This window comes from Castanea sativa, chromosome 12 (genome assembly GCF_040712315.1).
Source record: "Castanea sativa cultivar Marrone di Chiusa Pesio chromosome 12, ASM4071231v1".
In the NCBI taxonomy this organism is placed as follows: domain Eukaryota; kingdom Viridiplantae; phylum Streptophyta; class Magnoliopsida; order Fagales; family Fagaceae; genus Castanea; species Castanea sativa.
The window spans coordinates 12,289,424-12,303,660 of NC_134024.1; the positions used below are offsets into that span (position 1 = coordinate 12,289,424).

Below are 14,237 nucleotides of genomic sequence, written 5' to 3' on the forward strand. Positions count from 1 at the left end.
GGTCTTGTAGCTTACTTATATCTTTTAATATTTTCAATAAAGATATTCATGATTCAAATCCTCCCACTCGTAAATTTTAATGTATTTCATATTTTATAATTAACGCGCATGGTTTGCTTGAGGGACTATGGCATTTTTTGGGGAAAAGTTGAAATAAATTGGTTTTAAAGCAATTAGAGTCAAAATTTGAGCTATATAGATGATGTGGTGAAATAATTTCATTTGTGTGTTGGATATATAAGATGGCTCTAACTTCAGGTTATGAGTTATGACGGGACTTCTTCTAAAAATAAAAATAAAAAGGTTATGATAGAACTTTAATACAGATTGTTAGAGAGGCTCAGCTGAAAAATGACCTATTTTTTATTTTTATATAGAAAAAATAGATTTTCCAGTAAAAAAAAAAAAAGATAAGATAGGATTTGGACTTACTATGATTGCTTGAATCTCACTAGTTGAGCTAAAGTCATTAAGAAATGATCAGGTATATATATAATATTCGCCAAAGAAGCAATAAGATATTTGTTTATATTTAGTTTTTGAGCAATATTTTATTAAAGGTTTTTATAAAAAGTTCCAACAGTTGTGTATGAAGCTGCACTTTTTTTAAGTAGAAGTTTGTTTTCCAATTATTAATCCCTCAAGCAAAATCATTCCCGATATTAGGAATATGATTTTACGATAATACATTGATTGCAATCCACGAAACCTAGATTCAATTTTCCATATCGTGTAGCTTGAAAAGAACAGTGAAGCAATTAAAAATATAGATTCCATTTCTATGTATATTTACAATGAATTCGAATAAATGTGATTCTCTACGCAGTTAATGATGTATGGTTGTATACTTTTTTGATAAACATGTATAGTTGTATACTACATACTAGGGACAATCACAATTTGGCTTCACCCACTTGTAGAATCAAACGTTTTTTGTTGGCCAATTGGTTATCAACTTATCAATAACAAGCCCTAATTAGTTTCTTAATATGGTACCAACCTGAATATTACCAATTCTTTGTACATAATCAACTTGATTTGAGAAGAAACTGTTAGTTAAATAAATAGGTGGCTAATGCATATCAAATTGAATTATGTTTGGTTAAATTTTATCAGGAGTTTTTTTTTGGTTGAGGAAAATGCCAACTCGGCAATTTACTTAATACTTAAAGAATCAGAAACATAATGATGTAGGTAGAGGGGCACATGCAAAGCAGCAAGACCCTGACCATGAAAGAATTGTGAGTTCAATTCCACTTTTTTGTTTCTTAAAAAATTGAAAATGTAGGTAGAGCATACCATCAGTATTAATTGTAATTTGGATACACACTTACCAACGTATTAAATTAGTACAAAGTTTGGAGCAAGAGTTTTTTTTTTTTAAAGAAACAAACACACAAAGGAGAGTGAAAGGAGGTTTGGAGCAAGATTTGTTACAAACTATTGCAACAACTCTTGCAAATTGCACATTCTAAATAATATGTGGATTCAAAACTCAAAACTATATTAAAATTGTTCCGCATTTCTAAGACATTGATCAGAATTAATATTATCAAGTAGCAACAAAGAAACTAAATGCAATTGAAACTAAAAAGAAATCCTTCTTTAACACAAACAATCTATTCAACCATTCTTAAAACACCATTCAAATAATTCCAAACAATCTCTCCTACCAATACAAGAGGAATAGCTATACAGCCTATACTCAATCATCCATTAAAAAAAAAAAAAAAACTAAGCATTTCATTTTCAACCCAGTAAATTAGAGACACAACACCCATTTTTTGAATTAACTTCTATTTTTCTTTTAGTGTCTCAAAAATAAGAAAAGTTGAACCAAACCCTAGCAAATTACTTAAAATTTCTTAATACAAGAAGAGCTGACCAAATCCACCCGCAATTTATAACAAATTCTGAAATATTAGGAGAACTGCAATCTAAACCATCAAATTTAATTAACAGTATATAAATCAATTTAAACCAAAACAACTGAAACAATAAATAAATAAAATCAAAGATGCTTATATTGCTTCATACAAAAAATAATTGATTTTGACACATTTTAATAAATCCTTTTCTTTTGGACATTTAGTACGTCACAAAATTTTCACCCATCAACAATGAAGACCCTTTGTCATTCATATTAAATATTGATGTCTCCTATTCAATTAAATGAATGTTGAATTCTTTGCACAAATATTGTTTGTTAAGATCCTGACACATTATAAGTCTACTCAAAGTATCAGTGTGGAAAATTAGAAACAATTTTTCTAAATTGAAAAGATCTACTAGTGTGAGAGAGACTCTAAAGACTTTGAACAATGACAATGAAGTCTCCAAAACTCTTTTTTTTATGCATCCAATATTTTTGGAAACAGGCTCTGTGGACCACCTCTTACTGATAATTGTTCTATAAATGGTCTAAGACCCAACAATGAAAACAAAGGGAGTAAATACACTAGTGGAGTTGAAGTGGATTGGTTTTATGTGAGTATGGCACTTGGCTTTGTGGTCGGGTTTTAGAGTGTATGTGGTCCTTTACTTCTTAATATTCAGTGCAAATCTCATGTGATCATGTTAATAAATATTTTGATGATTTCTATATCATCTTTGTGATGGTTAATACCTATATTATTAGTTACTTCACTCAATTGGCATATATGAATATGGTGTTTCTTCATATGATCGTCCAAGCAATCCAATTTGTAATTTTATTTCATTCTTTTAATATTGTAAAATCAAATTTTAGTTCATGAAAATAATTGATTAATTAAAAAGTAGTATACCATGGAAATGTACATTACATCGATCAATCTCCCTGATAACAATTGATCGCAATGCATCCATGGTATTGCTAAATTCGGAAGACATTGATTGTGTTCAATCTAATTGTTTCAAGGATCTACTATCACAAAAATCATTTCTCACCGATCATAATTAATATGGTACCAACCTGAATATTATCCCGTCAAATTATGAAGCAATCACCAATTCTTTGTACATAATCAACTTGATTTGAGAAGAAATTGTTAGCTAAATAGGTGGCTAATGCAAATCAAATTGGTTAGATTTTATCAGGAGTTAATTTCCCTTGGTTTCAGCATAAATTTCAAAAGTAAATCAATATTTTTCGATGTTTTTTACAAATTGAGTACAAATTTTATGGATATATTATATGATGTACCCATTATAAACGATTGAGACTTACATCTGTATCTTTGGTAAATCTAATTAATTTCTCTTGTATAGCACGTGCAACTCAGCAAAACCCTGACTATGAAAGAACTGTGAGTTCAATTCCGCTTTTTTATTTCTTTAATTAATTGAAAATGCAGTTAGTCCATACCATTAGTATTAATTGTAATTTGGATACACACTTACCAAATACTTGGATCAGTATTAAGTTCATGGACAATTTTGAATCTCTAAAAAGAACTCCCTACGAATTTAGCTGTCTGTCACATTCCAAACAACACGTGGCTTCAAAACTCAAAGTATATTAAAATTGTTCCACGTTTCTAAGACATTGATCATAATTTAACAGATCTTTTTCTATTGGACATTTAGTACTTCAAAAAAATTTCACCCCATGAGCAACGAAGACCTTGTGTATACAACGTTAGATATTGATGTCTCCTATTCAATTATATGAATTTTGAATTCTTCACTCGTATGTCAAGATTCTAACACATTATAAGTCTATTCAACTTTATTGTGAAAAATTAGAAATAATTTATCTAAATTGAAAAGTTCATAAGAGAGACTCTAAAAACCCTAGATAAGGAAAACGAAGTCTCCAAAACTCTCTTTTAAGACTTTAGAGGTTCAAAGTCTCTGGATTATATATTTATAATTTTTTAGGTATTAAATTAAATTTATCATATTTGAATAATCACGAATTCATATATTAGAATCATCGTATTGTATTTTGATCTCAATCACAATGGAATCTATTGATTTTTATGTGAATCAGCTTTTAAGACTTATGAGACTTCTCTATCATTTTTGAGCAATTCATATTTCATCCTCCTCCTAGATAAAAGCTTCAACTGATCCTTAAACAAATGGCTTAATTAATCTATTCATACAAATGCAAACACGGGTTTTTTTAACTTGATTTTAGTGTGAAATTGAGTTTCAACAAAATTAAAAAAAGAATGTAAGATTTTCTGTGTATCAGATTTGTATTTCATTAAATAGACCCAAGTACATCTACTGCAATCATCAACAATAGTAAGGAAATACTTGAATCCATTCAAAGAAGGTACAGAAAAAGGGCCCCAGATATCATAATGAATAAGATCAAAAATTGAAGAACAAACATGATTTTCATTAGGAAATGGAAGTCTTTTTTGTTTTGCCAAAGGGAAAATAGTACATAGAGGTAAATCAGAAGCAGAGAAAGATACATCGGAATTCATAGAACTCACTATGTGCATTCTAGAAACAGATGGATGTCCTAATCTTTTATGCCAAAGCATGGACTTATTATCAACACTAGAAGCATTACAAGCTGAGAAAGACAAAGTTTGCAGAACCTGTTTGAGGAGAGTAGACACCAGGAATGGAGAGGACAGAAGGCAAGAAAGATGACAGTTAAATTGGTGCAGAAAGCTGCTCAGAGTTGGTTTGCTGTAGGATGTACTGACCCTGATACTTTCTACCCAATCCAATCGTCTTCCATTGCAGTAAGTCCTGAGCAAAACAGAAATGGGACAAAAAAATACAACAGCACCTCAAATGATGTGTCAATTTACCAATAGAGATGAGGTTAAAAGAAAAGGAGGGCACACACAGAACATTATCAAGCATTAAATCAGAAGAAAGTTGAACTTGACCAATGTGAGTAACCAAAACTGATTCACCATTAGGAAGTTTGACAAATATATGGGCAACTGAGGTTATTTTTGTGAGCAAGGAAATAAAGTGAACCATGTGATCAGTGGCACCACTGTCAATAATCCAATCTTGTGGGAAAATGTCAGTAGGGACAACAAGATTTGATGGAAAAACTGAATGATCTAGGCTAATTGAAGTATGTAAGCAAAGTGGAGTAGTTTATCCAATGAGGTAACTTTATTTTAATCATTATTCTCAATCACAAAAACAGTACCATTATTCTCAATCACAGATACAGTACCTGCTGTATTGAAAGAAATAGAAAACTGAGATGCATTGGGAGGCTGAGTGATGAGGGTGGCTGCTTGACGATGTCCCAAGAGTTGGCTCCAAACCAGGTTGCACCTGCTGTGATGTCATGCTATGAGATGAATGCATGGACATAAGTTGTTGGCACTAAGATGAAGTGAGAGTCACTGTGGTGACCTCTTCCATACCATCTCCAGAGTTGGTTGAAAGGAATGAAACTTGATTTGCCGAGTGACCCTTTCCCTTGGCTTTGTATCCAGAAGGATAGCCATGAATCTTGTAGCACTTGTCTACAGCATACCCAACAACACTAGAATTTGAACAAACTAGATGATGTCCCACACGATGCATGGATAATTTATAATTTTATTTTGAAATAATTTCTAACTAATTTTTATGATCGATAAAAAAAAAATCTTGTGGTATAATATTTACATAATTAGCATTAATTATATTATATATTAAAAAAGAGGAAAATAAAAAAGAAACGTGAATTACTATAACATAATTTTTTTTTTGATAAATACTATAACATAATTAAGAATATGTGTGTTGCGTGAGTGAATTCACAACTATTTAATTATTTCGGTTAAGTTACCTACACAATTATTATTTTCACATCCTTTGAAAGAGAGCGAGTATATAATTGGTTTGGTTTGTGAGTATTAACCTAACTCCTATCTAGCAATGAATATATGGTTTGAGAAATAGATTTCAAAACTATATATTTCATCAACATGGGGCAAAAATTCCCTTAAATTGCCAAATCATTATGAAGTACATTCTTCCAAGTAATTCTTGAATCTTTCAGCTAATTACAACAAAGATACACCAAATTATGCCCAACCCATAATTTTCTAATCATTGTATCACTATGGAATAGAGTTGAGAAGGAAGATAATTTTCTTTAACCACAACTATCTTTATAAAGAAAATGAAAGGGGTGATATCTCACCATTGTTCAACTTATTAATAGAAGTGTAAGGATACATTTATAATGAGTTTTCAGCACCCTTGAGGCTTCTAATATACATTATCTATGGCCAAATGCACTAAGAAATACATCCTTTGGCACCAAGACCAAGTCTTCTACTTAGAACTCTCATTATGTATTTCTCAAGAATTTACTGAATACATACCAAGACCTAATACCCTGAAAATGTCCTACACATAAGGGGCATTTTTGCCACCATGAATTTTCAATCCAAGTGTTGCAAATATGTCATTAGTTATTGAAAAATTGCCTTTGTAGTAATGTAGTTAAGGCCTAAAAGAAAATTTTAAAAAGGAGACTCTGTGAGTCCATAGATCAACTTTGTTAAAATCATGATCCAAGTTGGAGAACTAATAAATTAAAAAAGAATTTCACATAGTCAAGATAAGTAGCGTTAGTGAAAAAATTTGGCAGTAATTTTTTCAAACATATTCAAAGAATGTCATATGCTAAGTTGCAATTTCTAATTTGAACTGATTCAAAGTCTAGAACTAAAATAATTATAAAAAAAAAAGAAAAAAAAATTAAAGAATTATTAGTTGCACAAATTTTTTAGGCTGCTTGACTAAACTTAAGAACAAAAAACACGAACCTAGTAACCTTCAGTGGATAGGCATGCCAACCCTCCCATCTTGAGCAATAGTTGATGCACAACTGAGATGAGTGCAACTACAAACAATACAATTATTGGAAATTTGTTGAGTCTTTGGGGACCATGATCCAAACAAAATTTAAAAAGAAAAAGGTCCAAAGATTGGAAGGATAAGAACTAATATTAACAATTTTCAAGTTTAAAGAATCTTTATAGAGCCTAAGTATTAACAACCAAATTGATAATATGCATCTGGCAAGCTGTAATATTTTTTTTTTTTTTTTGATAAGTAAGAAAAATGTAGGGACAATCCTTTGCTCAGACTGCAAAAACTAGAGCAGCAGAGCCAGTCATGGCATCCCCCCAGATAGTTCTGGCAAGCTGTAATATACCTAGAACATATCCATCAAATATATATACACATACCTAGAACAAAAAATTACAAAAATTTCTAAGGCAACCATAAAACACATGAAAATTTTGAGTAGGGAAGACATGGAGTGGAATATATACATCATGAATAGCAAAGTTAATTTTGGACTTTGCAAATGTTAAGCCATGGATAGGAAAGTTACTTGTATCTAGTATCTACACAGAAAATTTTGTGGCTTCTTCAACATCCAGAAAAAGTCGTGAACACATGTACCTCTGCACATGTTGTATTGCACAGGCTACCTTAAGAGTCTTAAATTTCTAGCTATGTCCTTACACATATTTTACGTGACTAATGTTACCTGGACCCAAGATCATTGCCAATTACTTGGAGCCTTGGACAACTACCCGCACCAAAAGAAACTCAACTCAAGCCTTTGCATTAATCTTCTTGATACTTTCAAGTAATTGTTTCTCGGTTTTTATATTTCACGAGCAAATTATGTGTTTGGCTTCAATCCTTAATCTATGGGATCTATTTCTATTTACATAAATTTGGATATTGATGGATCTGGATTAAAAAATTAACCGAATTTTTTTTAAAGAATTTAACTACACCATGTAAAAAGAAAAATTATATAATATAATAAATAACTCAAAAGTAGGTTATTTTTTTACCTTGACTGTTTGCCTTGAGGTTGATCTTCTGGGTCGGTTAGTCCTCAATTCCTGGAATCATCATTCAGAATGTTAAAAGGCCACATGGAAACTCAAAGTTCAAATTCCATTTAGTCTTGGCAAAAAAAAAAATTCTGAAAAAATCTTTGAAGTGCTACTATGACTGTCTATGGAAACAAAAGGGTACATTTTATTTTTAAGAGAAACAGAGTTAGAGAGATTTACGGACCTGGTGAAATTGATGCCAAGCATAGAGAACATCTCAATCATGTATTTGAGGCCCTTTGAAGTCATTGCTTTAAAATTGAGAGTGAAAGGTCGGAACTCAGTATAGCTAGAGGTAGAAAGTGATGAGTTGGTGTAATTGAGGAGAACGTTTGGCTTTTGTAATAGGAGACATGAAGAGGAGAGGATTGTGTTATAACTTATAAGGGAGAACTTCAAAGCCACCATGTTAATTGTGCCTGGGCCTGGCGTTAATTCTAGTTATTATTACTTATTGGAGTTCGGCTGGGGTTGAAAATGGGCTTGGGCCTGCTATGAACTTTGATTTTGGACAAAACCTTTTGTTAATTTTTAATCCGAGCCCATGTTTTTGCAAAACTACTCTATTATTGCGCCATATGTAGAACCTTATGCATTTTCGTATGAGGTTTCTGCTTTAATATATGACTAGTGTTTAACCTGCGTAATGCACTGGATTATTTTACATATTAACGATCTTTGCATCCAACATAAACTTAGTTCTCATATTTCTACTACATACATTCAAACCTAAATAATTTAGTATATTTAAGCATATAGTATCCAATATCTCCTAAAAATTTTAAACATTACTCTCTTCAAATCCCATCAAGTATGTACTTCCATTCTCCAATAGACCACTTGGAGGAACATATGAAATGAGCAACCACCACTTTTATTACTTTCATTGCGTTCAAATTAGTTTGAATGAAGGGAATTCTCTAGAATGCTTCGCTATTTTGCATGCAAAAATGCAATATCTTCAAAACCATCGAATATCTTCAAAGAAACAAATAATAATTTATTACAGTGAGAATCATCATTATCTAAACATTTGGGACTAATTTTCAAAGTCGAGTTAGTACATAATAGGTCTGTAATTTAGATAATATATAGACCATCAAGAAGACATATTAAAAGGCAACCTTTATAAAGAATAGTCCCTTTGGACTCATCTCTATTCAATATTAATAGTATCATTACAAACTCATATAATGTGTTCTCTCCTATAATTCCAATTCACATGAAAATTGCTCTAGGTATTATAAGTTATATTGCAATTTTATTACAAACCAATTTGGAAGCTGAATTATGATTAGTAGAGATTGTTTTTTATTATTTTTTGGAGGTAATCTTAGTTAGAGATATATGTGCTAACTATTGTTTGTTGGTACAGGTTATGGGTTTCTTGTTTAGCAAAAAAAAAAAAAAAAGGTTATGGGTTTCTTGAATGGTGTTTTTTTTGCAGCTTATGAGTCTCTGGAATACCATAATAAACACCAACACACTGGAATCTCTTAGGAAATTAATTTCCGTCATAGCCTACAAAGTAATTAATTTTGTACAAAGAACATTATACTTTAAGATTTCACAATTCAAAACTCATAATCTATGAAATATTGACTAAAATCTATGAGATAATAAACTTTGGATAAAGAATATTACATTTTCAGATTTCAAAGTTACTCTAAATTTAGTTAAATACAATCTCAGTACCTTGTCTTAACAAATAAAGTTTGCCTTACGCAACAATGCCTTAACTCCAACTACTTAAGTTCAGTGCTAAACCATATGAAAGCCCCCCCCCCCCCCCCCCCCCCACAAAAAACATTGATGTATAAGGATCAAGTATACACTTAATGAGCTTAAGGCCAAAGAATGAGTAATCAACATTCTTATCCCAATTTTAACAATTACCATCAAAAGAATACAGTGTAGAATGCACTAAACAAATTATTTTTGATCCCTAGAGCAGATATTACTTTTCTTTGTCAATGGATACCTTATCAGATTTAGGCCGTGATGCTGAATGAGATGAAACATACTGTACAATCTCAAAAAACCATGTTTGGCCAAAACTCACAACCTTTTGCCAATACAAAATTGCAATATCCCCAGCCTTAACTCTCAACTCCAATAAGGTGTGATCAATTTCTGGGAAGCACGGGTGCGGCGTTTGGGCCGCTGCACCCGCGTCCGACGCGGCCTGACGCGACGACACGCAGGCGATGCCGCTGCTTGCACGTCCGTGCCGTGTTGGGCATTAAAAAAATAATTTTCTCGGCGCGATTCGCGCCGATACGGCGCCGATTTGGGCCGACGCACGCGAAATCAGGCCAATTCGGCCCAAATTGGTCCGTATCGGGCGCAAACCGATACCGGCCGAAATCTGCCCGATACTAGCCGAAATTTGCCCGATACCGGCCGAAATTGGCAAATACCGGCCGAAATTCAAAAAAAAAAAAAAAAAAACTAAAGGTGCGTAACCGTTTAACTTGGCCAAAAAAAAAAGTGTGCAAACGCACCGTTTGAAAAAAAAACCAAGATCCAGCCCTTTCCCTCTTCATTTTTCTTGCGCCTCTCTCCCACTCTCTGCCTTTACTCTTCAGCTAGGCTCTCTCTCATTCTCTGTATTCTAGTTATTATTTACTATTGCTCTTAAATTTGGTATATATTTATATAATGTGAAAAAAGTATGTTTAGCAATATATTAAAAATGTAAATAAAAATATTTTTAATAATTTTTTAATCGCCGCACCCTGCCGCACCCGCACCCGCACCCTACTTTTTCAAAAATTGCCGAGTCCCGCACCCGCTCTCGCACCCACACCCGAATCTCGAAACACACCCGTGCTTCATAGATCAATTTCCCCTTTAGGTTTAGCTACATAAGGCCGAAAGAAAGAATTATAAACATATGATGTTCCCTGGAAACAATTAAAAATTGTTATGTCAAAGAAACTGTTAGGAATGTATAAGTTAATTAAAGAAAATAGTTCTGCAAGTTCAAGATGTCAAATGCATGCCTTTGTTTTACGATGCCAAAGATATATAAAGATTGCCAACTTTGCTTCACTATACAGTGGTAGCCTTGTCCAAAAAAAAAGAGTCAAGAATCCAAAAATAAATGCAAGAGAACAGGACTATATGAAAAATCAACTTATTTGTGTTGTGTTCAAAAATTGCATACCATAAATTGAAAGTATCCTCAATTCTCTCAAAGACTATAAGCATAGCAACTATAATCCTACAAAATTAGAAGATGACACATTTTAGCACTAAAATAAGTTGTACCCTAAGATAATTAGATAAAGGAAACTACATGTTACGTACCTATTTCTACACCCCCTGTTCTGCAGGATGCTAGAATAGCCGTTAGGATTGCAAATTGTTCACTTTGAAATGGCTGGCTTTGCAACGTAACCCACAATTCAACCAACCTATAAAAACTAGTATGATACAAAACTTACAACCCAAATCCAATACCCAAAAGTTTGATTTTTAGGGACCATAAGAATTGTTTTAGCGGTGCAGAGAGAGAAATCTAAATTAGAGAAAAGAAAGAGTGGGGAGGACGTGTTTTATCTACTATGAATTATATTGACAAACATACGCAATCAAATTTACAAATTCTGCATATCACACTCTTAAAATACAAATTGACTTTAGAAACCAATAATACTCAAACTAAAAGCCAAATATCTAATGCTGAATTGACTTTACAAATTTACTTTAGAAATCAAATTGACTTTAAAATTGAATAAAAGTTAAAACGATTCAAAAAAATCTAATGTTGGCCTTGCCATTGCCATCTACCCCATCAATCTCTGCTAAACATTTAAAACAAAAGCACACCCAAACATAACTCTAAATGTTAAGAAAAAATATATATCAAGTATTGAGCACACACTTTACACTAAATTTTTTTTGATGATATTATTCTTTCTTGAAACTTGATTAGCCAATCAGTAGCTGTATTTTCTAAATTTCTCATAGTTATATCTTCTCCTAGGCCTTTTCTAAACACATCTGTTTTCAATAGGGCAATACTGCTAGTGCTATTAAAAAAAGAAAAAGAAAAATAAAAAGTAATGATGATATTTTGAGACCAAAGAATTCAAAGAAAAATACTAAACCCATCTTTTTTTAAACTGTTTTTGTTTAAAGTTTTTTTTAATCAAACATTAACAAATGATAAAGAGATACAAATTTAAATAAAAGCAACAAAGAAAAATTAGGCTGGCCTGACCTTTAATTAATCAAGTAGCTCTTCTTGAATAGCTACCAACTGTCTTATAAGCCAAAGCAGAGATGATAGATCTACATTAGCACGTGAGGGAAAAAAATGTCATTGAAAATACAAAATTACTGAGAAGCAACAATGTAAATGAGCCCCTCAAAAATTTGGCATATTTCTCTGGAAAAATTCTCAAAACAAAAAATTAGAGACGTTAATTTGAGACCAAAGCATCCCAATAAAAACCAACCTTGCATCTTCTAGGCATTTTATCGAACACTTCAAGTGCATAAGTAAACCTGCTACTGTCAAGAACAACAACATATTTTGATTCTGTCAAATTTTTACGCCCAAATGCAATGGGTAGGACTAACTTCCCTTTCACAATCCAAACATTCATATGAAAATCTACTTACCCAAGTTTTCGACTAATGCTATATTAATCATTATGCATGAGCATGGAAATACCTTACTTTGATGCATGAAATGCATAAGAAGTCAATGAAATTTAGAAGAAGATATAGGGCTTACCAATTGATAGAGAGCAACAACAATTAATAAGGAATAAATATGCGTGAGGAATTTGGTGGAGGAAAGGGTTCATCCGTGTGTGTCTGATTGAATGGGAGAATTTGACAGTTGCAATTTCTAAAGAGGCAAAATTGGTTTGCCATTTTGGATTTTCTTTTCCCTATGTCTGTTGTTTTGAAACGGAAAACACAAATGGAACGAAAGCAGACCAAATTTGGTAAACTACACAGATTTAGTATCCGAAACAGTAAAATTAACAACGCTATACAGACCTTGTGTGTATGGAGTTGCAGAAACGAAACAAACAGAGAATGAACAGGGGAAGAGTTTCCTTTTCTTTTGCCTGTTTTTGTTGAATGAATGGAAATAGTGGATGATAACGTAATTTAAGTGGACAGTACAGTGTTTCATTTTCATAGTGAGTGCAACACTTGATCTTTTGAAGTTTTCATAGTTTTTTTTAGGATAGCGTTGTGTCTAATTTATATAAGCCACGGAACACAATGGAACTGAAAAAAAATCTATTAACAGATCTAATTTATCTAAAAATATCAGAGAAAGAATAGAACTCATCGGAGACGTTGTTTGTGGGCAAAGGGGACTTTTTCGTTCTTGACGCTGAAGTCGGTATCATCTGCCTTCTTCTGCTTCTCTCGCTGGAAAAATCAAAATGGCGAATGAATTCTGATCTTAGTGAGAAAAACAGAGAGGCGTTCTCTTCTTCTCCGTGTCTTCGTCTCCTCTCTCTTTTTCTGTTTCCTTCTCCGTGTATTCATCACCTCTGTCTTGATTTCATCAACTCTCTCTATTTCTATTTATGTGTACTCCTTAATTTTGACGAGTTATTTTTTTATCAAAATCAGAAATTAATAATAATTTTCAAACAATATAATTAGTAGACACGGTTACAAAACTATATTTTTTAGTAACATCTCGAATCTAAAAGAGTTGATTTTGGGCCTAAAAATTGAGTCTTTGAAGGTCGATTTTCATGATCTAATCATGTCTAATGTCACATGGTGTCCACTTAAAAATCAAGTCTCTAACACTCGATTTATAAGCCAAACAAATTTTTAGCCTAAGTCTCTCGTACAAGCCATTCCCAAAAAGGTAGAAATACCCACAAAAAATATATCACCCACAACAAACTTTCAACAAGCCACATCCACCTCCACCACCACTCTACCAGCAACAAACTCCAAACGGCAACCCCAGCCCACAGCAAAAAAAAAAAAAAAAATCAAACCACCACCAACATAGCCACAACCATAACCCACTATTACAACCAAACCCAACACAGCCACAACCACCAACACAACTCATGGCAACCACAACCACAGCTACCGAACCACCACCAACACAACTACCAAACTGTCATTTCAACCACAACCCACAGTCACAACCAAACCCACAAAAAAAAAAAAAAAATCAAACACCAAAAAACCTATGCGAAGAAGAACCAAAAACACCAGCAAAATAATAATAATAATAATAAAAACCCATGACCATCATCAACCACCACTGCTCAGTCTCTCCTAACAGATCCATCTCCGTCTCCGCATGCGACGGCGGGTCCGGTGCCGTTAGCAACCCTCACCACCACCACCAGATCGTGAAGCGCACCACCCCTCAGAAATGAACATGTATGTGCTTTCCTACCA

General features: G+C 32.9%; 1 protein-coding gene across 11 annotated transcripts; it reads right to left on the bottom strand.

Annotated features, from left to right (window-relative positions):
- Window positions 1-4,326: 4,326 nt before the first annotated feature.
- LOC142618427 (uncharacterized) lies at window positions 4,327-13,360 on the bottom strand. Of its 11 annotated transcripts, none has more exons than XM_075791366.1 (9): window positions 12,296-13,360; window positions 12,058-12,128; window positions 11,142-11,248; window positions 10,999-11,055; window positions 7,785-7,835; window positions 6,735-6,811; window positions 5,337-5,438; window positions 5,141-5,247; window positions 4,327-4,695 (listed from the first exon to the last, which is right to left on the bottom strand). In XM_075791366.1, exons 4-9 carry the CDS (start codon window positions 10,999-11,001, stop codon window positions 4,661-4,663), a joined length of 375 nt encoding a protein of 124 aa, XP_075647481.1. In that variant the 5' UTR covers window positions 11,002-11,055; window positions 11,142-11,248; window positions 12,058-12,128; window positions 12,296-13,360; the 3' UTR covers window positions 4,327-4,660. The 11 variants fall into 11 exon arrangements, 7 of the variants coding, with proteins under 7 accessions (XP_075647481.1, XP_075647478.1, XP_075647476.1 ...); XM_075791363.1 differs by having other exon boundaries at window positions 5,141-5,244; window positions 5,326-5,438; XM_075791361.1 differs by having other exon boundaries at window positions 5,326-5,438.
- Window positions 13,361-14,237: the final 877 nt, after the last annotated feature.

What these genes read in the sequence shown, in the direction of transcription:
- LOC142618427 (XM_075791359.1), bottom strand. An exon ending in CCTCAAGGCAAACAGTCAAG is followed by an intron (nt 6,812 to 7,784) that starts GTAAAAAAATAA and finishes TATTGTTTGTAG; the next exon opens with TTGCACTCATCTCAGTTGTG. An exon ending in TATCCACTGAAGGTTACTAG is followed by an intron (nt 5,459 to 6,734) that starts GTTCGTGTTTTT and finishes TTCAAATTCTAG; the next exon opens with TGTTGTTGGGTATGCTGTAG.